The sequence below is a fragment of the Eleginops maclovinus genome, chromosome 16 (assembly GCF_036324505.1).
Source record: "Eleginops maclovinus isolate JMC-PN-2008 ecotype Puerto Natales chromosome 16, JC_Emac_rtc_rv5, whole genome shotgun sequence".
Lineage (NCBI taxonomy): Eukaryota > Metazoa > Chordata > Actinopteri > Perciformes > Eleginopidae > Eleginops > Eleginops maclovinus.
The window spans coordinates 15,583,522-15,611,348 of record NC_086364.1 but is presented as its reverse complement, the minus strand read 5'-3'; the positions used below and the strand labels follow the sequence as shown (position 1 = coordinate 15,611,348).

The window sequence follows — 27,827 nt, the reverse complement described above, 5'->3', positions numbered from 1 at the left end:
TATCATGGCTTATCAATTATGAAAACAGTTGACTTTACGTTTCAACAAAGCTGTTCAAACTCTTCCCAAGCAATAGGTTTTATTGATCCACAACGATCAGAACCATAACATTCTGTGACATCACTGAACACAACAGCAATGTTTGATATTTTTATCATCACTGTGCAAAAGAACAACACCAAAACTTGTGAAACCATAGGGCATGTCTTGACAGACACAGTAATGGCACAAAGACACTTTCTCTTATCTTCAACTGATGCAACAAATGTGGTGGCTCACTACGGAGGAATGTTTATTTTAAAGGCACTTTCTGCCTCTTACACTTTGCCAACACACATATTTAAACATAACATGTAAATTAATAGTCGCCTGTAAAGCAGCTGAGCGTCTTGGCAGAATACAACGTTGCTGTTCAGTAAAATGGTTTGTCTTTGAAATGTGTGTGTACAGTACAAAAAAACAGATCAATAAATAATTTAAGAGCATTCATTAGCTGGATGTCTTCTGACAACATTAAATAATATGGCTAATATCCAGTGTGTTAGTTATTCAAATAAAACCGGGAGAGTGAGTTTGTCTCCCTCTTTTTTCACAAAACTAAGGGTTTTAGTCTCCTACTGTCCAAACGTGTGCAATACATCACTGCAGTGGCCTCAATAGGGACACAGGCTAATAAACCGATTGCTTATTTTGTCAATGCCTACCTCTGAAAGGAGTGAAAGATTGCTTTGGCAATAAAAACAAACTATTACTTTTGCTCAACTCTGGATATAACATGAAAATAAGTCTTGAAGCATGTTGCGTAGAAGCACGTTGTCAGTGAATGAGCTATTCCTTGCACAGCTAGTTAGCTGCATTAACGTTTTTACATTCATCAGACCTAGGCAATGTTAAGCTGCTGTGTTTGCAGATACTTTAAAATGTTTCCCTCTAAAGTCAGTTTTAACTAATCCCTACCACATGGTTAAAAAGTACACAAGCTGGATGTTGTGATTGTGTCCATAGTGGATATAAACTGACCTAGTGTCTTCGATGGACACAGTGCCATTGATCTGTTTGCATAAAGGTGCCGGGGCGACCGACACAGGCAGCAGTGTGGATGGATGATCAATGAGTTGTTGTCCCTGTGAAATATGTATCAATAGAGACGGGATTCCAGCTAAATCTTAGGATTTTCCCCTCAAACTCACACTGTCTTCGTCAGGTGCTTCAAAGCTTGGTAGAGTTACTGTTTAGCAATAAAACCCTTGATTCGAAAGGTTGAATTAAAATGTATTGTACTATCAGTGCAGATGTACATCACAGGTCAAATGGTTCTTCTGATGGCTATTATGTTGATCGACCAAAACACACGTTTGTTAAAGCAGTCTGGACATGCCTCATGTATGGAATTCCATCGGAGAATGAATCATAATATTAAGAATAAAACTGATTGGAGGACAATCTATGAGTCACAACTCTCTTCCGTTTCCCTGCTTGTAGTTGCCACAGATGATTACGACATCGCCACCACTTGACAGTTTTTGATGCACTTCATGGGTGGTGCAACAAGGGGACTAGAACATGGTTAAAAATATTGGAGATTGCCCGACCCGTTGCTGCACCCGTGGGTCTCTGAGAGTGGTGGGGACTCATCATATTGCCATAGTGATAAATGTCCTCACACACTTTGAACAGCAGTCTTTACTCTTCAGAGACTTCAGACTCCTCAGGTTCTTGGTCCTTCAAGGCCTCATTTGTCACAGTAACCATGTTGGCATTTGAACGTGTGTCCATGGCAGAGTGCATTATGGGTAGCCATACATCGTCCATGTTTGGCATCACAAATATTTTCTGTGGGAGAACAACAACAGTAAGGAGTCATTTTGAACAACTTAGAAATCTAATAAAAATGCTGTTTTAATTAATTAATTTCAACAAAAAACGGAGATATGTCTATTCAAAAGCTATCCGTGTAGAGATGGACAATGGAGCAGAAACTACAAATGAATACACTTTCGTTGATGAACATATAAATCTAATACAGACACAGGCATGATATTCATTCTGTTAACAATAATTTGAAAGAAAAAAGACCTGAAAAGCCACCCCCGTGTATCTAATCCTGCATTGTTATGTCTTGAAACCGATAAGGATCCAAACACTCACTCACACATGACAACAGCGAGCAGTTCAGCACTGTATTTTACTGCCATGGAGGAGGGGAGGGGTACATAATAATAACCCCAGGAGGAGTCAAGCAGGGGTAGATGTCTATGTGTGGTAGACCTGACAGGGACAGTCGTTGCAGGTGTGCCTCAGGGCAGTTATGTAAACGCAGCCGTATCATTACTTTGTATATATACGAGGGGTAGGAAAGCCACAGGCAGACTGCTTTGAAGTGCATGTAGGTGGGCAGCCGTAAATGAATCCCAATGTTGTCTTTTATTACCCAAATACTCACCCTAAAACATCTTGGGGGACATTGTCTTTGTTCTTTAGTAAACCTTTAGCCTCTCAGGCAACTGAGGTTTTTAAACCGCACAGAAGTTGGTAAACATCATATGATATGACTTAACCTTCTAACACTTTAACCAAATTGTATTCATAACTAAGTATATGCATATTTCCTCAGTGTTTACCTGGAATTCCTGGTCTAGTTTCTTCTCAATCCAGTCCGTCACATGAACTAAAGTCACCTCCCTTTCACCCTAATTTAGGCCGTGCTTTCAGCTCCAGGTGAGGCGGACTCCGGAAACCATACCTGACGAGAAAAACATAAATGTTATGTTTTCTAAAAGCTGAATTGCAGTCCAAGTTCTTAAACAGGCTACATAAAAGCAGGCACTTTGTTGAGGAAATGTGCGACACAAATTTGGCTGAAAATGATGCACATTTTAATTAAGCTTTTAAAGAACAAAGAAAGACCTTGAGGATTTAACATTCCACACATTTATTGAAAATACACTGCTTTGTGCATTTCATTTACCAGTGATAACATTCTGTTCTTTCATCCTATGCATGTCCTTGTTTGCCCAGCAGAGGGTGCCGAGTTATTAACTGAAAACCAATATTCCAATACTTGGAATCATCCTACTGACTTGAATGCACTCCTCCCTTGAAGTGAACATACCATATCCTGTCCGTGGGGGGTGGTGGGATGTTGACAGCCAGCGTCCCGCGAAACTCCTGCACCTCCACAGTTAGCAGCAGGGGCGTATTTGACACCTCCTCCATCTTCTTCTTAATGAACTCTGTCTCTGTGGCTTTCTGGAAGTACTTTGACTTGGCTATCTTGTCCACAAAGCGCATAATCTTGCTGGGCCTGTGGCCTCCCACGTAGCTACGTGACCAGAGGGTTGGAAGGAGGAGGGGAGGCAAGGAGTGAGTCAGGTTCTTTATTTATTCATAACAGCATCTCCGTCTACTCAGCACCCACGATGGAGGGAGTGACCGGGTGCTACATTAAATAAGCAGCCAGCTTTCAAACGTGTGGCACTGAGTAGGTGGGTGGGCGGACTGGAAGGGCAGAACACTCTGCTTCAACACATCATTGTGAATCTGTTTCAGCCCATTTCTCAATCCAGATAATGATGTTATTGTTGCAAAGAGACTTTCGCTCACCCCTCTGCTCCAGGAAGAATAGCTCTGTCACTGAGGAGTTCGGTGGGGTCCTCTTCATCCGATGAGCCGGCACTAGACGATTCCTCATCGCTGTCGGCCAGACAGTAAGTCCGTGGCCTGGACCTGTCACACACACATAAACACTCACTGTTGCAAAGTCAGACTGTAATTCCCAATGAATTCATCCCTACTGATATGATTAAATGTTTTTTTTACAAATGTGTTTTGCCAGTGACAGGTATACCCAAACTCACCAGAAATTGGACAAATCCACATTGGTAACCATCCAAAGTGAGGATTCATAAAGAAAGAGAAGGGAGGAAAAGCCAATAGAAAATGGTAAGAAAAAACTAAGGTGACAACTAGGGTGCTAAATGTAAATCCATTCCATTAACCTCCAGATTGGCGGGTTTGTTATAAATAAAGGTAATCCTATTATGTGGGTCGCAGATAATGTATGATAAGGAAATGACAACAACTAACTATCAATTTCAAACATATACTGTATAAGACATTCTAAGTTAAGACCTAGCTTTATGATCTTCATTCCTGAATGTTATTGAAAGCCTCACCACTCTTTTCCTTGCTCCCCAAGCCCCTCGCCCTCCTTCCCTAGACGGGCCAGGTTCATTTTGGTTTCTAGTGTCATGAGGAAGGATCCGGTATAGGAGACCTCCAGATCGAACCACAGACCTGAACAGATAGAGAGGGAAACCACATATTATGTTTGAATATGTTAATAAATCATTCTATATCCCCAGTAATACCATAGCAACACCGAAAATTCCCAACTCATGCCACCTCTGTGAATAAACAACAAGCTCCTGCCCTGTGTCTGATTGCTTAAAGGTCCCCTGCAGAGCTGCCAGGAGGAAGTCCCATCCTCTAGCAAACACTGAAAGGTCAGCTCTGGGGGAGACGAGCCTTCTTATTGGCTTATCAGACTACTTCCTGTTTACACATTACACTTCTCAGGAGGAGACGGAAGAACTATTCAGATTATGATTATCTGCTGTTTGCTCAATTAATCCTATTGTCTTTAAGTGCTTCGCTCTTCGCTCCTCTACATTTTCCAATCCCCACAAATGCTCACTGATTTGTATCTGTGTGTGGAGGCAGCGTCAAAGAGAAGCTAAATGACAGTATTAAGTCAGAATATAATGTCTTGTTTTCTCTGTGTAAAACATACTATACCTGAACCAGTGACAACCAGTGAGCTTGAGGGTGAGCTTGAAGGTGTTTCTACACTGAACTCGAAAGTGTATCCCAACAAAAATAATATTACATGATAAAATATATCGCCTTGATATCTAAGCTATTGAAACCTATTCTTTTCATGTAGCACCACCATGTTTGATTTTTGATTTTTGCAACAATTTTTGTGAAATTGTCAATGAATTTGACAAGCAGCACTTATGTCAACTCTCTCTCTCTCTCTCAGTCTCTCTCTCTGTCTCTCTCTCAGTCTCTCTCTCTCTGTCTCTCTCTCTGTCTCTCTCTCCTCATGTGCCTGTTTTGAGTTGTACTAATAAAAGATTAAAAAGTCGCAACATAATCTTTAAAATCTTTTAAATCTTTTTGTGTAGAGTAAAATTGTTGGGTGGATTACCATAAATAATGCTATCACAAACATATTTTAATATATAAATGTTCACACTCACACCATGATGAACCCTATTGATAATACCATTACTCTGAGAACACCCTTTGGCCTTATTATATCTCCTTCACTACGACTGCTAGATCAGAAACACATTTTTCACCTAAACTTTTATTTATTCAACAGTTTGGTTTTCTTTAACATGAGCATTACAGTTTCACAAAGTGCCATATCACTGAACCCATTTATGTCCAATCTTATTGACAGTCTAGTAGTCAAATTGTCACATTATGATTAGAAATGCCTGAATTACATTATATCAATAATACAGAGCTATACACAAGACTGTGTGCATTTAGTAGTTGTTGGAGTGCAGAATAAACATTGTAAATCAAATCATGTCCTCCCAACATGAAGTATTCAGGAAGCACTCTCACCCTCTTTTTTTATCATCATAACAATAGGAAAGAAATATCAACGTGATATGAAATTAGGAATGTTACCATCCAAACAAATGCATCCTGTTGTGCTCATACACGTTTACAGAGAGGTGCCATTCCTCCAGGACTAATTATGGGCTGGGATTATGCTTTGTGAGTATATTTCTGTGGGTGTATTGGTACAGGCAGAACCCATTAATGAGCATTGCAGAGTCAGCCGTGGAAATGTGGCTGACAGCTGAATGACTCATGACTGGCTGCTTCAACTGAACAGAAAAATGTATTACCTTGTCAATGCTTTATATCTTGGACTAAATAGGACGTATTTCTCCTTCTTCTAAACCATCTTTGGGGAAAACTATGACAATTCAAAAGTTATACATAAGAATACCAATATGGCAACTTACGCATTACAGCTATATAAATTTAGGGGGAGAAATAGCAAGCACAGTTTTCAAAAAAATCTCCTCTTCTGCTTAAAATCGTTTGTAACATTTTCCGTTTCCTTTTCAAGCTTATCTTTTCTCATCTTCTCCCCTAACAGGCCTCACATATCTGTATTGTCTCTGTGTGTCCAATCAATCCCTTTGCTATGGCTAAATGCAAGCAGCAGGCAGGGTGAGTCAGTTCCTGAGTAATGGATGAGGGGGACCAAAGATATGAAGTTTAATCACTGTGGTTTAAGAGAGCGAGGCACGTGGAGAAGCTAGACTCCAGAGGAGATGTGGAGAGATGTCTTCATTAAAAGAGAAGAAGAGCAAAGCTTAGGGAAGATGGACAAATGGTACGGAGAGGGAACTGAAGAAAGTGGATGGATTGAGAGGAAATAAAAACAATAGCATGCCTTACTAATATGACAGAAAGACAAGTGGGAGAACAGCCTGGGTGTTATGACGGATGGAGGATAGAAGAGAAAGAACAAAAAAGATTGATGGTAAAAATGTATCAAATTGCTGTGTGAAAATCATGTCATACTAAGTGTAGCTATTCATACCTTGGTGGTCTACAGAGGGTTTGGAGGCATGAAGGATCTTAGGAATAGAAAAGCCCATGTCTAGCTCCGTCAATGTCAGCTCGTTCATAACGTATGGCAGCTGAAACACAGTAAAACCAAGACAAAAAAGACATGAAGTACAGTAATCAGAAAAACAAAGTGTTTCTTGAAGTAATCACATTGGAGACACTTTTCTTTCTGACACGTTAGTAATACTGTAGATGTGTGCATGCTAGTACCAGTACCCACCCTGATCTTACTGAGCTTCATCTGGATCTTCTTGGAGACTACATCAGCCCAGTATTTCTCTCCCAGGAAGTCCCAGAATATCCGTCCCACAAAAGCGTTGACCCAGGCCTCAGGCGCCTCAGGCTCCGCAGGTTCCTCTGAACTCCTGCGTGTCTAAAGGACACACATACAGGTATGTATTGTAGCTTCGATCTTCTTGACATAAAATTAAGCTTAATCGAGTATAATAACAGTCTTTATAAAGCCTGGGTTCAATCCAATGTCCATATGCTTTCGTGGAAAAAGCCTTCCCTTTTGACCTCCCCTCTTTACATTCACAATATAAAATCAAATAACTAAGATCTGACTCTGTTGGAGTTTTCTTGTAAACAAACTGAAGATCTGCTTATGTATCACATATCTTAGTAGGATAAGAAAATCCCCAAGCGATTCGAAAGTTCACCTATTTCTGCCTCTTCCTACTTTCTTAACCCAGCCTAATTAGTAGTCATATCTATATGTCTGACCATGTAAAAATGAATGACACCTGTTGGCATTGTTATTCGTGACCTAAGACGTGCCATGTTTGTTTACAAAATGTATGTAAAATAGAGAAGTTATAATTCATTTAGATACAGATCAGCTGTTGTAAACAAGGTGTACCTTTTCTTCTTCCTTGCCCTTTGCATTGGCAAGTTATTTTTTATTGCTCCAACAGCAACTGATAAAATAGCATAACAAATCAAAACAAGCCCACTAATAGCATAAAAAATGCAGACAAAAAACATAGTTGATGTTATTTCACTAACAAATCACCACGGGGTCCCAAAGGACTGGAGATCTGGATCAATTTGCCTTGTTAGTTGTCTTTTAAATTGCAGCCTTTCATGTATTGTTCAGTGTCGTACCTTTTTAGTAGTTTTGGGGCTGCTTTCGGGGCTGGGCCCAGGGCTCTCAGTGGCAGTTGGGCTTCTCTGTGGTGCCTGGGGGTTGACATATTTGGCCATGAAGACATTATAGTCCAACAGCATCTTCTGCTTCATCCCTCCAGTAGAGCCACAGCTGAGAGCAGAGGAGGGGTCTCTGTGGCGAGACTGCGACAGCTCCTCCAGGCTTCCCCGGCTGCTGCTCCTGCTGTCAGCCTCCAGGCCTCCCCCAATTGAGGGCTGCTACTGCGGCTGTGGGCAGGCAAGAAGGCTACAAGAAGGGGGAGACACATTTTATCCAATTTTGCATCAACAACATTTTCCGTGATTCAAATCAATGCATCATATTTCACATACAGTACATAATGCACGCTCGCGGCCTCGGAGAGCGAGGATCTGTTCTTTAAGCATTTCTCACAGCATACGACTCTGAATCAGCATGCTTTACACCATATGACAAACTGTATCCTCTCTGACTCACATTAGCACTGACATACTCATTTAAAACATAATGAATATTGAATATCCACAAACAGGCTTTAAATTATCTTTCTGTTTAATCCTCTTCCTCCTGCACTGCCTTTATCACAGGACCCACCCAGTGCTAGCGTTTCTCTTTAAATTGGGCCTTATCTTTGCAGGCTTATATCCCACAGTGGAGACCAATGCTATAATATGCTGCTTCTCTGTGCATGTAATCCTGCTGACCCATTCACACTCATCTGTTCACTCAGTTGAGGGGATTGGCAGTCCCTAAACCGGGGCTTATGCACAGATCTGATGGCTGTGAAGTTAAATACTCAAGAGGATGACTATTTTGAATTCAGGGAAGGGATGTGTGTCTGTGCAAATACAGGAAGTGTGTGGAAAGGATAACACAGACAGATAAACAGATTGTAAATGGCTGTTTTGCATCTTGGTGTGTGACACTGTACATCTCACTCACCACTCTTGCAGATGCCAGGCAGACTTCCACCTTTCCCCTCTGCCTTTATTCGGGACGCTAGAAGAAATCTCCGGAACCACTCTTCTTTTTCCCGACCCGTTCTCCCAAACAGGTAGATTGTCAGATCCCCGCCTGCAGAGGTTGTTTTTTTGGGTTCCTCTGTTGAGCCTAATCCCGATACCTGCTCTGATTCACTTCCTTCTAGCTTCTCACCCAGCGCTGCTAGTTTCTCCTCCCCAGCATCGGGCTTCTCTACCTGGGTCTTGGACATGAAGTCCTCCTGCTTAGCCAACTCAATGCAAATGGGATACTTCTTGTTCCATACTCTCTTCCTAGCCAAGCTTTGGGGGACCAGGTTGATCTATTGGGGGCATACAGACAGAGTTTTATATAATCAAATGCATGAATAAGAAGATAGAGTGGCATAGAATATCACCATTAAAATGGGGTCCAAAAATATCCAACAGTTATTGTGACTGTAGTAGAGCACATAAAAAGCATAATACTGTGGGACAGACTTGCCATACTGTAAAGGTGTGAAAGGTAGCAACTGGGGGCATGAAAATAATGTAGGTGGGAATACAAGTGCAAATTTCTTCTCTGTTAATGTAGTATTTTTATTTAACCCAATGGTTATTAGCTAGTTTATAGGCTGGCATTTAGAATTATTAAGAGTTACTTTATGATTTAATGGAAGTAATGGAAACACTATAAAAAAGAAAACAAATCTACAAATGTTATTTTCAAGACAGAAACCACAATTATTGCATTCAAAAGGGAAGCTGCATGATGAGGGCATCTATTAGGACCCCTGTGCTGCATAACTTAAGAGATGACTTTGTACCGTCCTGCCTTTAGCAAAACATAGAGTCAGCACATTACTACACAAGAGGTAAACTTGTGTGTACAGGGTTAGTGACCTGTGACATTCCCTTCATGTTTACACACACTATGTGACATTAAAAATTAGTAGCATTGTCACTGAACTTGACCTATTAGCGAGCATGCACTCAGGCAAAGGCAAATATGAAGGGACGTGTGCTTCATGTCACTATCTGTAAAGGTTATCATCAAAGTCACAAACAAACTGAAGAGCCAGCAGAGACACACACACACACACACACACACACACACACACACACACACACACACACACACACACACACACACACACACACACACACACACACACACACACACACACACACACACACACACACACACACACACACACACACACACACACACTTACAGTTACACCCACATAAACCCACCTTGCTGTCCGTCAGGTCATAGATCTTCTGGCTGATGTAAGTGACGTCAGGTTTAGGCTCATTATGTGTGGCACGGCGGGAAATGTTCCGGTTGGGTTTGGACAGACGCAGCACGGAGCCCTCTAGACGGACGTAAACAGAGTGGGTCAAAGTGGCGTGGTACATCTCCGGGTCGTAGCAGTGGATCTCATTCATCCATCCCTAAGAAATTGGGAGTGGGGGGAAGAAGAAGAGTTTTAGCTGACACAGACTCAATATCTTTCCTGACAGCACATATACACACATCAGACTCGAAATCAAACACCAAGACTTTTGGGGTATACCGTTACTAGTGACTTCATCATGGTGTTTACACTGTACAAATATTGATTGTTTTTCCTCTTTTCTTTACAGTGAAATATGTGTGAACATTCCTCTGTCAAAGGTTTATTGTGCTTAAGTTGTTTAAGGCATCTTTTAACAAGCTCATTATGATTACGTTTATTCAGGAGGATATTTGGAAAAAGAAAGCAAAAGCAAGTGTGTGAGTGAAAGAAAACTTAACTGTGTGGCGTTCAAGATGTTTTGTACTTCCCATTAGTGAATTTAGCCCAAAATATACTGGATGTTACAGGCTGACATTAAATAGGTGAGAGTTAAAAAAATATCTGATAATGACATATTGATAGATATTTATATACAGTGGTATGCAAAAGTTTGGGCACCCCTCTGAGATTTCATGACAATTTGCTTTTCCTTTATAATAGAAGATCACAGCAACAACATTTGTTTTCCTACAAAGATGTAGACATTTTAGTGTTTTCCAGACCAAAATTCTTAGGGTAGCATTACATAGTTTTATTATAATAAAATAAAATGCAAAAAATGGGATGTGCAAAAGTTTGGGCACCCTTATAAATAGCATTCATTTCAACACCTGTACGGATTTATAGCTGACAGGTTGCTGCACAAAATTGCTTTGATTAGCTCATTAGACCTTCAATTACAAAGACAGGTGGAACCAATCATGAAAAAGGCTATTTAACATAGGTAATAGCTGGCTGTGCCTGGCCTAGGTTCTTTCTTAGGGAGTGGCAAGATGGGGACCTCAAAACAACTCTCCACTGACCTGAAAGCTAAGATAATCCAACATTATAAATTAGGAGAAGGGTACAAAAAATTATCTGACAGGTTTAAACTGTCTGTCTCCACAGTCAGAAACGTAGTTGTGAAATGGAAGGCCACAGGAACAGTCCGTGTGAAGGAAAGATGTGGTAGGCCGACAAAAATAGGGGAAAGGCACAGGCGAAGGATGGTGAAAATGGTCACAGAGAAGCCACAGACCACCTCCAGAGAACTACAACAACATCTGGCTGCTGATGGTGTAGTTGTTCACCGTTCCACAATCCAGCGTACTTTGCACCAGGAAGAGCTCATTGGAAGGGTGATGTGCAAAAAGCCTTTCCTGAGTGTTAATCACAAGAAGAGTCGCATGAGGTATGCAAAAGCACATCTGGACAAGCCAGAAGCATTTTGGAACAAAATACTGTGGTCAGATGAGACTAAGATTGAGTTATTTGGTCATAACATGAACAGGTATGCATGGCGAAAAAAACACACTGCATTCAATGAAAAGAACTTGTTGCCCACTGTAAAATTTGGTGGAGGATCTATCATGTTATGGGGCTGTGTGGCTAGCACAGGTACTGGAAAACTTGTTAAAGTTGAGGGCCACATGAATTCCTTACAGTACCAGGAGATTCTTGACAAGAATGTTCTAGAGTCAGTCACAAAGTTGAAGCTACGCCGGGGTTGGATTTTTCAGCAGGACAATGATCCTAAGCACCGATCAAAATCCACCAAGGAATTCATGCAGAAGCACAGGTACAATGTTCTGGAATGGCCATCCCAGTCCCCAGACCTTAACATCATTGAAAATGTATGGATTTATTTGAAGAAGGCTGTCCATGCACGGAGGCCAAGAAACCTGACTGAACTGGAGACGTTTTGTGTGGAAGAATGGGCCAAAATACCACCTGCCAGGCTTAAGGGACTTGTCTGTGGCTACAGGAGGCGTCTACAGGCCGTTATTGCAGCAAAAGGAGGCAATACTAAATATTAATGGAATTATTTCTTAGGGGTGCCCAAATTTATGCACATGCCTATTTTTGTTTGAATGCACATAAACATGTTTCTGTTTGACCAATAAAAGTTATTTCACTACTGAGATGTTTCTGTTACCATAAGGTATAACATATGTTAAAATGAAGTTGCTGCTTCAAAAGCTCAGCAAGTGACAAACTGATGCAGTGGTTTTCCTAAGGGGTGCCCAAACTTTTGCATACCACTGTATGTTTACAATTGTGATACATTTTTTACATAAACACATTTTAATTGGAGGATAAATATGGTTTGTAAAGGTAAGCCTTTTTTGTTTCGTAATAGTGACAGCCAATTTTCTGGCATCCTTTCTGCATTCCGTCTGACTCACTGGCCAACAATGATAGCTGATAACCTATATATCTGTAACAACATTATGTCACAATGTTTGGTGGGGCTCTATTGTTAAAATAAAGCAAAGGATACAACACTTTTGACTGCTAACTGTCAATAAATTCATCCACAAACAACTCCTTGCAGTATTTCTCAAAAATCATAATTAAATCCCCTGCCGGTATACTTCAAAACTAAATCGTGGTGGTGCCACATAGTTCATACAACACAGCAAAAGTTGGTAATTTGAAACACTGAGTCTGTGTTGATCCTTGGAGTGGAAGAGAAAGATGACGAGTCAATGCATGTCCCCTGCTGCTGCCCTGCACTTGAAAGGCATGTATCATGGTGTGCTCAACTGCTGAGCTCCTCTTTGTTGAACAGCTGTGCCCGCTAGCTGTAAGGCTCTCCTGTGCAACAGCTTGGTAACATTGAAGGCACACACACATACACATGCTTACATAATCCCTAAAAATACTAAACATTTCTCTTCTAGCAGAGTTTCTACAGCACTGACTGAGGTTAACAGAGGAGAGAGTGAACATATTGTAGACGTTTTTCAAAAGTGTAATTAAAGCCCACTATGTTGCTGCTGGCCCCCATGAGGCTGTATAGAGTTTAATTCTCATCCAACTCCCACCTTATCAGTCCTTGAGGAGGCTCTGAGGGCAAAGCCAATTCAATAGAAACATCAGGGGATAATTCAGTGCTTGGATAATGTGAAAGTGAAGAACATGTAGTAAAAAGATACAAAACAAAAGCAATTACTATTATTAAGCTCATGCTAGTCAATAAAACAAACACAGATGATTGTAACTCTAATATAAGTCCACTCGTTGCCAAAACGAGATTTTCGAAACAGGGACCCTAATCCACTCCCACTCCAAGTCGTCTAGTTTTATATAAGCTTGTTTCTTCTCTATGGCTTTAAAACCGAATCAAATACGGCAGGTTGTACTAGTCTGCCTACATCCTCGACATGACCTCGACATTTCTTCTCCTCTCTTTATCCTAATTTTGAACTTCTGATCACGGCTTCCCACAAGAACATAAAAGAGCCAGCCAGTGTGAAAAGATACAGGGTTCTGGGTACAGGCCCTCTCAGAGAAAAACTTTGGGAACAATATGCCAAATGTGGTGGCCTCTGGCACACTCCAATGCCACTTTTACATCATATATACTAAACTCAATTATTGCATATTTTAATGAGTTTGCCAACACGATTATAACCATGTGGTGTATTCATGTAATTTCAACATTACACGGAATCATAATGCAGCCTTATTCCATGGAAAAAAACAAGGTTGTTTTAATGGGGATCCATTTTTGATTCTTATCAAGCCTATATATGTTTTCAAATTAAATGATTCAGAAAAGACGCAAAAATGAACTCTAATAAAACTAATCATGTAGAGAATCTGAATCAAATCAACTTCTAGTCAACTTAGTCATTATTTACAACAGACTGTTGGCGAAGAAGTTGTAGAACAAGTTGTTTTTGCAAGTTAAAGCTGTTATTACCAGTCAATCAGCCCAAAGCATGCATCTTACATATGCAAATTGATAATGTTGCAGCACTATCAGAGCAACACTTTATAGCTAGTCTTAGAAGCAGTGAAGCAAGGACACCTACTGAAAAAGCAACAGGTTTTGAAAACAGATCCAAACAAGGTTACATTTTTAAGTAATTAAGTAACATGCCAGTCTTTTACTAACCTTGAAGGTTCCTGGCTCTTTGATATCCAAATGGGCAACATTCCAGTTCTCCATCCTTCCCCTTCCTTTTCTCGTCACCGACGACGAGCCCCGAGGAGAGGACAGCCAGAGGACGAGCAAGGCCAACATGAAACCAGCTACTATCCCGTGCACCACCGAACATACATATGGAGGCACTGGAAGGATTATATACCAGTACACCAACTGTGTAAGGAAGATGAGGGCAGTCACAGGTACAGTATCCAACTCCTCCTCCTCTTTCTCCTCCTCCTCTGTGTCAAGTTCACTACACAGCCCAGTGCTACCAGTGTGGGGCTGCCGGGAGCCTGGGCGATCCCCGTCTGGGGTTTCTGTATCGGTACACAACTCAAAGTCTTCACTGTACAGTTCGCAGAAGTCCTCGTCTTCCTGTCGGGCTACTAATGCCGACATGGAGCAGCGGCCAAGAGTAAGGGAAGGAGACCTGGAGAAAGTGGAGGAGGAGGCCTGGGTGAGGGCTGGGGCGGGGGCCAGTGATGGGAAGGAGAAAAAAACAGAATCAGGACCCTTGCCTGTGGGGGTTTCTTCCTCTTCTGCCCCTTCCTCCTCCTTGATGCTATAGTTATTGTTCCCTTCGGTGTGTCCATTTACCGCCGTCAATGCGCTGAGCTCTGACGCACTGGAGGACAGCGCTTTGGCACGATGAGTGGCACTTCCCACTGCTCCTCCGCCAGACTCATCCCCCATGATCTTACTGAAAAGCTGCAGGGGGTCTGACATCACCTCTGAAAGCCGTCGCTTGGTATCCTCGATCCTGGCCTCCACCTCTTGGACCTTGAAGAAAGATCGTCCATCTGGAGACATGATGGGTGAAGAAGGGGCTGTTTTGGAGTCTCCACCTGCTTGAGTGATAACAACGGGGCTGGAGCATAAGCGAGGCTGGGAGAACTGTTTGAAGAGCTGCATATTGCGAGGTGGAGGCCGCTGAGATGGCTGCTGTTGAAGAGGCCCTTCCTGATGTTCAGCCTTTGAAGTATCCGTGGAAAGAGACTTAACAAAAGATTTCATTAAGTGACGGTGCCTTGCGTGCGATGGCGCACTTGTAGGTGCAGGAGTAGTCTCTCGAGACTCAACATCGTTAGACAAGGACCTGACCAGGCTGAGGAAAGGCTTGGAGGAGGACATCGCTGCAGACTTGCAAGGGGAGGAGGAGCTGGAGCCCAAGGATGGGAGGATGGCGGAGGGTCGTTCAGAGGGCCAGGAGGAGCTGGCAGGAGGAGTGGAGCTTAGGTGTGGGTGCGTGGAGGTTGGGGTAATAGTCATAGCTGGGGATGGTGTGTGTGGGGGAAGGTCGGCAGGCTCTACAGACAGGGTAGTCGAGGCAACAGGAAGTACTGCAGCTCTAGAGGAGGTCTCTGTACCAGCAGATTCAAACAGCAGCTCCTCTCTTGCCTCCAAGGCCGTGGCGACAGACTGATCCTCAGCCCCGGCAACATCAAGCTCAGATTTAATTTCAAGAGGTATGCCGTAGAGCTCCTCTTCCTCGTCGTCTTCCTCCTTCCCCAGAGCAGAGAAGTGGATGGTAATGGTGTCACGAGAGAGGGAGCGCTGCACCTGCAGCTTGGGTCCAGGGGTGTGACGAGGTGGAGGAGTGTCAGCATGCTGGCCACTTCCCCAGCTGCTGCTGCCCTGACTGCTCATCTCCAGCCTGCACAGGGCTCACAGCCTGAGAGAGACACATAGAAGCAGCGCATGGTTAATAACCACAGAAACACTAAAACATTAGTTGATAACATCAGTGCAATAAGGAGGTGAAGAATCAACAATTAGATGAACATATGCTCTCTTACATACACACTCTCCATCCACACACACATAAAGTACACAGAACAGAGAAGAATAGCCCAGCCCTCTCTATTCATCCTAATGTGAGTAGACTGGACAGGCATGTCTACGCTCCCCGATCCATTAGCCCTCATTATGCAAGGCTTTAACTGACAGACTGAGTCGCTCTCAGGCCTCTCTCTGTCTTACCAGCATCATACTCCCTCACTCACCCCTGCTATGGCAACATGATTAATGGGTTACTTCCGAACACATGAGCCCTGAGGAGGGGGCCATCAGCATTTCAGCTGTATTTAACTCCACCCCCCACAGGGCTGCAGCTGACTGAATGCCATGAGGTGGTAAGGATCTAACAGGAGGAAACAAAAGAAAGGATGCTACCCAGACTAGTGGAGGGAAAATCCTCATTATTGGATGGAAATTATAATCTGAAAACATTCTGATCATTGAAATTAGGTTGTCTATTTGTGCACTTTATTTTTCTGACACCAAGTAGATACAGAGCAATGTTAGCTTTAATATCGAGTTGTGTTTCTGGCCACCCGGTGAATTCAAGTACATTGTTGACTTCCCTTTCACCTCTGTTTGGGTCTGCACCACTTTCTCTGCCATTAGGTGCCGTGTATAAACCGGTAAGTGTGCATTTGGTTTAACAGAGCTTTCTCATTGAGTGCTGCTGCAGGAAATGGAGATAACGAGAGGGCTGTGACTGAACCAAATCAGTTTAATTGTGAGCTATAAAACCAACACAGTGAGCTGAAAGATAATAATGTAGCTGAGGTGAACAGCAGATGATTATTTGACGTGGGGAACATTATTCACATCACACACAAAAAAAATTAAGACATTTTATTTAAAGTAATAAACCTCAAAATGCACAGAAAATCCTTAGATGCAAGTATTCCTTTTAGTTTTATCACATTTTGTCTGATACTGCTCATTTCAGTACTGCCTTCGTCAATTAGACTGAAATTGATTGTTTAATAGGCTATAACTGCCATGTTTCGCATTATCTTTGCTTTACGGTATCGTAAAAAACATATACATAAAGATAACAACCCTCCACGCACAACAATATGCAGGACATAATCACACAACAAAGCAGCTGTTAGGCTCCAGTGATTACAGGAACAAGTCCTCTATTGTACCCTCTCAACGCAGCGGAACCAGAGTCATTCATCATGCAGTGATTTCACTGAATGAGGCCTCAAGTTGTTATTGAGTTATTGTGTCTGTTTATTCTTCCACATCGCATACCGTCCATCATCCCTGGTTAGCCAAATCAAACAGGCAGGGCAAAAAAAGTGCACACACACACATTTATAGAGTTGATCTGCTGTTGATAGAAATGCTCTTCAATGGAAGGAGGAGGACAGAGGAAAACAACAGAGTGGTTAGCTTGTATGATTGTCTGTATTTCTGAGAAAGCCCCGGCATCCCTTGGGGCTCTCTGGTTGGCACTGCATCTCCAGAGATTGTATTTGCTGGGATGGAATAACAGAGCATTTGACTTTCCCAGCCAGCCTCTGACTTGGCTGTGCTACAGTGGGGTTTTGTGTGTTGCTTCTGCCATCGCCATGCAAGGGACAGAGCAGAAATGAATAAGAACAAGGAAAGAGAAAGACATAAAAGAGAGCAACAAAAAGAAGAAAGATGAAGAGCCACTGGAGGGAAGGGGGCTGCAAACGACCTTTCAGAGACAAGCTTTTGAAGTGGGATTCTCTTAAAACCGTCAGAGATGGAGGGAGAAAATGCAGAGGATGGCACAGACAAGAGAGTGACAGAGAGGAGAAAGGAGACGGATAAGAAGAGGGGAGACAGAGTCACGGAGATGGAAGTGGTTGTTTTCATCACAAACACCTGAAGGTCGGGTTAAAATGTTTTCGAGGTTGACAGGGTGAGCATGGAAGGATGGTCACCATGCAAAACCTTATAACCGGTGGATAAATCTCATATTCCAAAAACGTTCATGATAAATGTGTATTTTCCATGTGCAATGTATATAAAAATACATAGTCACAGTCAAACAAGTATGGGCAGGACGTTTTCATAATGTTACAGTGTATAGTATACTAAACTATAGGTTTATTAATAAAGTTATTGGCACATTAATTGACATTGATGATGAAAATAACTGTTTGTTGAAGTCCCACAGTGATTATCAATGCTAATATGGGGCTTGTATCCATCAAAATATATTTAATTTTGTAGATATACCTTTATGTTATTCCCTTTCAAAAAAGATGCATTTTTATTTGTACTTGTAAAGGATGTAAAATAACGTATATACTTCTTGTGTTTGGGTTCTCACACAGCCAAAAGAAAGCTAGCTATATGAGTGCCAAAACACATTCGAAACATGTCTATTACTTTTCAGGTTGAATAAACTGCAACCTGCACAATGTTTGCTGACACGCCAACGGTTTTAGTTAGTCCCTCTCATCAATGCACCACTGCCATTAAAAGCCCTGTGTTTGTTTTATCCGCCCCTGGATGAGGATGAGGAGACAAGAGGAGTCTGGCACCAAGACTCATCCAATTAATCAAAGCAAGCAGGGCTACTCTAATCAGCTAAAGCAAGCACCCCGGGAGACGAGAGGGGAGGGGAGGGAGCTAAAAGCAGCAGGGTATAAGAATAATACAAGGGGGTGAAAGGTAGACAGTGGAAATAGAAATGGAAGATAACTGAGGTTAGTTCAGAGAAAGGCACACACAGAAGCTCCAGTGACCATTCCCTAATTCACCATTTGTAATCCCTTACCACCCAAAAATCTGCTTCACAGACAAGGAAAACAGACATGAGAATGAGTGGGGAAGAGAAGAGAGGTACAGAGCGGGTGCTTAAAGAGAGATTGAGATTTATTTATGAACAGTATGAACAAGCCTTCAGCATATTGATCCTCTCCTCCCAGCTGAATGAACCACTGAATCAGGATAGAAGAATCCTTAATTGATTTAACACTTACTGTGTGCCTCAATAGAGCCTTGACTACAGTGTTGTTTAGTTTCTAGTTGTGTAATTCAATCTAAACCCACAGCTGATTTATTGGCTTTAGCAGATGCTGCAGCAGATTCAATATGCCTCTACTTTTCAGTCCTTTTTGTTTCCTTTAGCTGCAGAGCCTCAGCTGCTCCCGCTCGCCTCTCTCTGTATTTGATGAATAGGTAGATATTTCTGGACTCTCACACACCCTGACAGATTTCAGGGCCTGAGGAGGCATGTTGAGCATCCTCTTTTTAAAAAAGGTTGAAAAAAAAAGGACTATTTCTAGGCTAGGAACATTTCCCAGGCAACCAGAAGGAAATTACTTGTCTAGGCTAATGAAAGGTCTGGCATTTAACCCCCTTATGAATTAGGGAAACGCCAACTATTATTTGAATACTGATGAAAACAAAACAACATACATTATGTTTATAAGAGTACTTTAGTTGCACTACACCACAAGAAATCAAATCACAAATAGGTCATGCTTAAACCTGCGCAAGACTTTGTGCCTATTGATTATGAATAAATTGTAACATCGGTATGCAAGATGTTGCTGCCTTCGTTATAAATCAAAAACACAGGTTGACCTCACTGAATCGATATAGATGGAAGCTTGTCTTTAAATTAGATTAAACCTACCAATATGCTGCCAGCGGAGGGTAGAACAGCCCCGACACAATGAAAGAGGAAGGTGAAAAGGTGTACGAGAATAAAATAAAATTGGTGAAATGAATGAACAGTATCAAAGTAAAAGGCTTGAAATGAAATTAAAGGTAAGAGCCTTCGAGCAATTAAGCATTGAATCCCTGTGTCTTCATTACCCAAAATATACTTTGACCACCAGCAGGTTAGTATAAAATGTTGTGTTTGTTATGGCAGTATAGCAGTAGTAGGTATTCTGTTGAAATCCCTTATTTCTACCTCCACAAGCCACATTTTAGCCTTAACCAACAGTGACTAAAGAGACACCTGTTGAGGCAATTTACTTCACTCTGCTCACAATTGAGCCATAAAGGCTTTATAAAACGTTTTACAGAAGCACACCCCAACACCTGTAAAAGTATATGGTTGTGTACAATCTTTGAAGTCCCCGTTTAATTTTCAGTCCTTTGGCAGAAATCTATCTTTAGTGTGTCTTTTTATGTCAAGGATCAATATTGATGACTCAACGGGTGCTGAGGGATCTTTTGGCTTTAAAAACAACACATTTGAAGCCTCTGATTCGGAATTACACATTCACAGCTTTGCAATGACATACGACTTGCTAAGCACACCATTGTCAAAAGATGATATGCCTCATGATATATGTTGTCTGTGTTTCTGTTGATTTGTTCAATAGAGGAGTCTTTGCTTTAACCACTCTACTGAATCCTCTCTTTAGGTAACAGATTGGGATGTGATTGGATGAGTCAGCAGGTGTCGAAGACAGACTAACATGACCTCTGTTGAAGGATGCTAAGTTGGCACGCCACGTTTCCACGGAAGGAAGATCAAGAAGAAAAGTGAAACCAGGAAAACTAAATGAATGCTGGAGTCCTGACGATGACTGTGTGAAAAATGGGGCAGGAGGAAAATGGAGAGCAAGTCGGCGAGGCAATAAAAGGGGTGGGTGACAGCTGGAAGATAGATCGGGTGAGACAGAGAGATTAAAGATGAACACAGGATGCAGAGACAGAGAGAGAAAGTGAGACAGCGGCTGATGGAGAAGTCAATTGTCACTAACAGCCCAGAGACACACACATATGCACAACTAACAAGCGCACACAGAAATGAGCTCCTTTGACACATGACGCGTGCAGTTGCCTGGATGTGTACGAATGCAAACAAAAGCAACACAAAGGGAGCGTAGACAGAGGGAGTCATGTAATGAGAAGAGGGAACCTAAAGCCGGTAGACGGAGGGAGAAAAGTGCAAAAACACTAACATTCCCTCTTGATACACCTCCAGGGGCGTGCTCGAGGTGACAACATTTGCTTTGCCACTTTAAGCTCTTAATGAAGGACAGAGAGGCGAAGGAATAAAAGGATGGGAAGGGAGGGAAAGAGGGAAGGAGACGACAGACCCTGAAGGAGGTGACAGCATCCGCCACTCCATTTTCAGGTGGGATCAAAACTGTAGCAACATTTTTTTCAAATGAAGACAATATGCAATTGTATTTCAATTAATCAATGAGTTTATAAATGTAAAAATATATATTTTTAAATATTACCAATATTTCCAGGATCCCAAGGTCAACCCTGTTAATGTCACCTGACTACTCGTATCAAAAGGCTCCTCCGTTTATTAAAAAGTTGTGTGCAATATTTGATTCAGCTTGGTTTGAATGCCTGATTAAATATAAATAAGATAACAGGCAAAGTAATGGAAAAAACAATATATACTGTATATATATATATATATCATTTCTGTACTATTGGAGCTGCTCCTGTAGGGGCAGTAGGGAACAACACTGACACTATATGTGTGATGTGTCAATACGCGTGATGGACCAATATATTTGCCAACAGCAAAAGACACACACCCAGACCTCCAAGCGCACATATGCTCACACACACACTGCTCGAGGGTCTGCCCTTGGACTGGCAGCATAATGAGCTTCAGAAGCTTCAGAGGAAACAGTGAAGACGTAATGACGAAGGAGAATAAAAACAATAAAACAGCCAGGGAGATAAAGAGCACTCACGCAGCTAAGCTGGATCAAACCGGTTTTCCTCACCTCTCTTTCTCTCTAACCCAGAATCCACCATCAACATGTCAAACATCAAACCTTGCCATGCAGATCATCTGGTGGTAGCCATGCCAACAGTAAAGCTTTCATCTTGTTCCACACTTATCCCTGCGTCCTTTTGTGTCTCAAGGCAGCTCCTCCTCAGTGTATAACCCTGGTCTCCTCAGAGTATGTGGAGTGTTTGTTAACATCTCCAGTGTGGGGTTATCAGTGTGTGTGTGTGTGTGTGTGTGTGTGTGTGTGTGTGTGTGTGTGTGTGTGTGTGTGTGTGTGTGTGTGTGTGTGTGTGTGTGTAGGGTAAACCAAAGCACCAAAAGTAATGGAAAAATGAAATGAAACCTTAGATCTACCTCTTTGTGAAGGGTGAACAAATAGAAAGTGTCTTTGTTTATCATTTAGCTGTTGTTGGTAAGACTTTATCAAAGAATACAGAGCATCCTATCAATTAATAACCTCCAATTATGGTGGTCAACATCAATACATTTTCTCCTGACATCTTACGTTGTTGACTCAGATCTTCTCTGTCAGTTTCGAGACATTAATGTGCTTGTTTTTTTTTCATTACAAGCTGCTGATTTTCTCAACTGGTGCCAAATGTGTTTAACGCTTCACTTTGAAAACTAATGGATTTGCCATGAAAATCGATGTCTGGTGCCACCTAAACAGATTTGACAGTTTAGAGATCAAAAGGTGGATCAACGCTAACCCTAAGGCATCAAAATATATTAAGCAATTTATAATCTTTGTAAAAGCTGCTTGACAGCCCTCAAACAGCTGGAGGATTTGGTTTTAGTCATAATCCACCCTATTACATGATGAATGGAGTGATGGAGGAAGGCAGACGTGGGATGCATTGACAGAAAAACATCGACTTCGAGTGTATTTACAGATTCATATTTGCAATGTTGTATGAACACTAGAAATAAATGTGCAGTGTTTCTTTAAGTGGTGCTGTTTTGCAGAATTATGAAAGTGCAGGTAATACAGTGTGTCTGATTAGTAATCATAAAAGGAAGACAGACTGTGAAAATGAGAATGGAGAGATAATAGCCTGTGGCTAATAGGAGACGCAAGTAGGGGAATCTTAAATATAATATTGAAATTAGTATTCAAGGATCACTGTGTCAAGTTGTTGCAAGCTCTCTTGGTGTTGAGCAACAGAAGCTCTTTAAATTCAACAAGCAGCCCTGCCATCAGACAGACATCGTTAGAAAAATCCACAGAAAGCAGCTCAAAACATCAAGAGCATTAATTCCCCCCCTTTTTTTGACAGGAACGTGCTACACAATAGGGGCAAGACAAAGACAATTAGTATATAAGTTACATGACATGACAAAGGGTGTAATTCTCACAGTGGCTCTGCGCGAGGAAACCTGTAATCTTTGCTGTATCAAACCTTCTGTGTCTGGAAAGGGAGAGTCAGATTACACTTCTCTGAGCTAATTATTTCCATCTGAAGAAGAACATTGATGGAGCAGTTCATCAGGTAGTATAATCTTTAATCTTAAGGCTGCAGGTGCAGAACCTCTCAGAAATCCCCCTGTAATAGATGAAAGTCGCCACTTACACTCACAGTGTTACACCAGAATACACTGGATTATATTTTTATCTGAATCTCCTGTGATAATAACAGGCTGTACACACAACAAGACAGAATAGTGCATTTATAAGGGGCAATTTAAGCTTTGAATTATTACACATTTGGTGTTTTCGGGATTGAACAGGACAGCGAATGTGTGATTTAAACAAACTACATTGCCCTTGTTCATGGTAATTAAGGAACCTGATTTCCCAGTGCAACATTATGACTTAAATGTGTAAAACAACAATAGAGCTGTTCCCCATATCAGAAAACCACCTGTTAGCAGTGTTTAGGAGAAGTGAACTACATTCAAATAAATGATAATGTTGTTTTTTATAAAGTGGTTTGCGCTACTTTCTCTATTAAGCTTCAGTCAACGTAACTAGATGTCTCCTGATAGTTGCCTTGATTCGTCCAGTGTGAGTTAATTAATAGTTTGCAAAGGTATAAAAGTAGCTTCCCAAACACTGCTTGTTAGTATAATTAATTGTTGGTTCTTGCAAGGGTGAAGTGCACCTCATACATACAACTGGCTTGCATGCTGAGTACAGCTTGTGCATACAAAGTGTGTGTTTAGTGCGTCGGTAAAATCTCTGTATGTAATCTAGTCAGCCAGTACTTCCTCCTTTGTCTCAAACATCAACTTCCTGTTTGGCCAGATACCCATTATAAAAGGAAAGCACTACCCATTACTCTCCCTGTCTTTAGGGTAGGCACAAACATGTATCTTTCCAGCTGCAGTAAATCAATGCTTATAGGGTATGTCAAGTCAAACATGGTCTTTGTCAGTGTGCTTTTATCAAATTCTTGTCTGGTCAAAAGCTAGATAACGCAGACACACACAAGCACACAAACACACACACAGGGCAGCGTCAGAAGCCATTAGCTGTGACACTTGAGGCTAGTCGTCACAGTGACTAGCGCCAGCAGCTGCTCTGTCTGCTTTTTCATTTCAACAACAAGTGTGTGGATGAGGAGCCTGTCTTTTGCATGTATCAATGCACTTGTGCCATGTGTTTTAGTTCACATCCAAATAGTGTTGCATGTCAATTTATCTTGCAATCAAATCCATTAGCAAATTCATGTTTCCTGCAGCACTTATTGTCAGCATCAATCACAACAATTGGGGTGCATTCACATGCTCCTCAGATGTTGGAATTTTCCCATTTGGAAAGATGATCTTCAGACTTGGGTATGTTTATAAGCATTTGACACGTCAGCCCTTTTTCTGGGAATGCTTTATACAAGATTTATAAAAATGTATGGCAGAATTGACTCCCTTTCAGCTACAAGAGCATCAATGAAGTTGTGCTCTGATGTTGGGCGATATGGCCTGGCTTGCAGTTTGGCACGACAGGGCTCTGTGCAGGTCAGCCAAATTTTTAACACCAAACCACCACTTTTTTAATACATTTTGCTTTGTGCATGGAGGCCTTGTCATGTCAAATCAGGAAAGGGCATTCCCAAAACTGTTGCCAAAGCAGTTGTCTGAAATATCACTATTTGTACTACCATTACATTTTCTTTTATTTGGAAATAGGGAGCAGATCTAAAAAACAGATTCAGACCAAAGGTATTTCAAAAATGACATACGATATACTTTTGATCATAGTATACCTCCAGCCCAAAACATTTATGAAAAAAGCCAAATCAACGCCTGGGGGGTGCTGCTTTTGTACACAAACTTTGCTAGGGAGGTGCTGCCCTTTGTCTCATCGTCACGGATCTGCTTTCAGCCTCAGAATAATGGAAACGCTAGATTCAATTGCACTTTTCAGACAGCACAAGTGTTACAGTATTTATAGATTCATTTTCATATCTACAAGAAGAAGTTGAGGTCTAACGAGTAACAAATAGGATTCTCTGAACTATACTTCTCCAAACTCAAACAGGAACAACACATACTGAATTAATTACTCTCTGGCCTAATACATCTTCAAGATTATTCTGCAACGCGAGAAACAGGGATACCTCTAGCACCTTATTCTCAAAATTGTCCTTACCTTAAACTTTAAACTGGATCCTGGCTCTGGTTAACACATCCCTCTTACAGACAAGTTCAAGGTCGGACGCTGACTCAAGAGTTGGCTTGCAAGGCACCCTCAGGCTAAATTATTTGAAGTTGGAACGAACTGTGGACTCCTGACTTTTCAACTTGAACATTCACAGTGTACAGCACACACTTGTTAACACAGATGGGTCTAATTACATCATTTTCCAAGCTTCTTAGCCCTCAATATTTCTTGTTTGTGTTTTATTTTTATGTGAATCTCTGATGTGTTTCAGAATGAATGCCATGGAACAGAGTGTGCCATCAAATCCCCTTTTTTATCCACAAACAATAGCTCATTCAGATGGATCAGCTGCCACTGTTTGCTTTTACCCTCACGGCAATTTGTCTAATTGAGCCTAAGAACAAAGAGTATTCCCTTTAGACTTGCTGACACAATCCCCCCTCCCTCCCCCCTCCATCTACAAACCCACCTCAGCTGTTGGTATTTAAAAAAGAAAGTAATTAATGCAGCATGGGAAAATGTATACAAACATGTGCTTTGCTTTCAGCTAGCCACATGTATGATTAACAATGTTGAATATGTGAATGAGGTTTGGGTTTGAGTAAGAGAAGTGAGATGAAGTGGACATAATTAGGAAGAATAAATGAGGCGAGGGGCAGCCGTTCAATGCTATGGATCAATACCAGCGCTACCACCTAGAACGAACACAGACAGACAGACAGACAGACAGACAGACACACAGACACACACACACACACATGCACACACACACACACACACACACACACACACACACACACACACACACACACACACACACACACACACACACACACACACACACACACACAAGGTCAAAGCAGGAGAGAAGTCTTACCTTGAGATTTAAGAGGCATTCAATCTCCTCTTTCAACACAACCTGCACTCATGGTGCTAACATTCCTAGAAAAACAGAGACAGGGAGATGGACAAATGTATTTAATGGCTAATGTGCAACTGTTGTCATCTACTTCCACAGCATCATTAGTTTTACTGTGACTTAACAAGATGTTATATATAGCATTACATTATGTTGCGAACTTGTGTCTTGCATGAACTTTGAGGGGGACACTAGGGTGAACGAGTGGAAGGTGATAAAAGAAAAGAACGTGGATGTGTCAAGCAAAGTCTTACAATAACCTTCATAATATCAAAAGAAAATGTACTTGTACATATAAAAGAATCCACCTTTCACTTCTTAGACCTGTTCACACACGGACACTTGGCATAAACTCACTCTACATGATATATAAGCCCTGGTGTACAGACATATGGTGCACTAACCCTGGAATAAAGAGGGGAATTGGTTTGAAACTTCAATGAAAGTCTAGGTGGTGGATGTTTTGAGTGGCTGTGATGGTGTGGCCTGCTACTTGAAGGGGGAGCAAGAGGAGAGGATCGAGCATTTTATGTAGCCTACACCTGTACAGTTCCCAGCCCGATACATGGACAATGAGCCACAGTTGCTCCACAGATGTCTTCCAAAGGTCCACACAGCTGTGATAGACACCAGGATCAAAACACTGGGGATTTTTTTAAATGCAAGACAGCTACAGACATGTGCTTTCTTAAGGAAGCACACCCCAGTACACAGGGCCATACAGTAACATCCGTACAGCTATTTTCATAAGGGTGCTGGTCGAGCTAAGATATAATATTTTAAAGCTCCTTTGGCTCCATCCACCCCTTTGTCCCCCTAACTTCAACCTCTTTTTGTCTGTAACCGTGTGACACCCATGGACCGAGCAGCTGATATCCAAATGAAAATGACAAATAAAACCTTAAATCTTACCGTAGTTATCGCATCTTCATGTACAGGCCACTGTTTTGCTCTGCATCCTGGTTTCAAATTGTGCGTAATGCGATGAGGATCCCTGCGTGGAGAGCTTTCTGTGTCCGAAGCCTGCGGAGGGTGCACCCAGCGAGAGTCCGGTGCAGACAGTCAGCGAGATCTGTCAAAACGACGCTGATCCCTTGTGTTGTTCTGGTGAATGGGGGATTTTCAGACAGCGACACCCCCTCTCTACTCACAGTTTAAAATGACAATGACACCCAAAAGAAGCATCCCAACGTCGGAACCCTGGTGGTTCATATTTTATTGTGTTGCAGCAGGAGAGTGTGAATTGCGTCACGGCGTTGCAGCATGCCTTTAAGACGCGGGTTCCCCTCCACAAACAGCAAACACTGAATCCCTTTCGGCCACTAAGCAAATTAGGTGAAAACAATCAGCTAAAAAGTAAATGTAATATGACAAGACGTTTTAAAGAAATATATATGAGGCAAGACACTGCCTCCCTATAAATCAGACCCACCAGGTGTACAGTCTGAATTCAGGATGGTTTAATTTGATTTTATGTAGCTAATACATGCTGCCACCTACTGGGCTGAGTTCAATACCTCATAGGAAACTCTCCACATGAAACTCTCAACCTTTAAGTCTTTATGCTCTTCTAC

The 27,827-nt window shown here is 41.8% G+C and overlaps 1 protein-coding gene across 1 annotated transcript; it reads right to left on the bottom strand.

Annotated features, from left to right (window-relative positions):
* Positions 1-62: 62 nt before the first annotated feature.
* tex2 (testis expressed 2) lies at positions 63-27,469 on the bottom strand. The gene is given in 15 exon segments (XM_063904392.1): positions 63-1,833; positions 2,622-2,690; positions 2,692-2,743; positions 3,113-3,322; positions 3,604-3,726; positions 4,176-4,296; positions 6,638-6,737; positions 6,887-7,039; positions 7,774-8,025; positions 8,028-8,062; positions 8,738-9,098; positions 10,012-10,212; positions 14,200-15,904; positions 26,212-26,276; positions 27,166-27,469. Coding segments are annotated over 13 exon segments (3,507 nt in total). The 5' UTR covers positions 15,880-15,904; positions 26,212-26,276; positions 27,166-27,469; the 3' UTR covers positions 63-1,683.
* Positions 27,470-27,827: the final 358 nt, after the last annotated feature.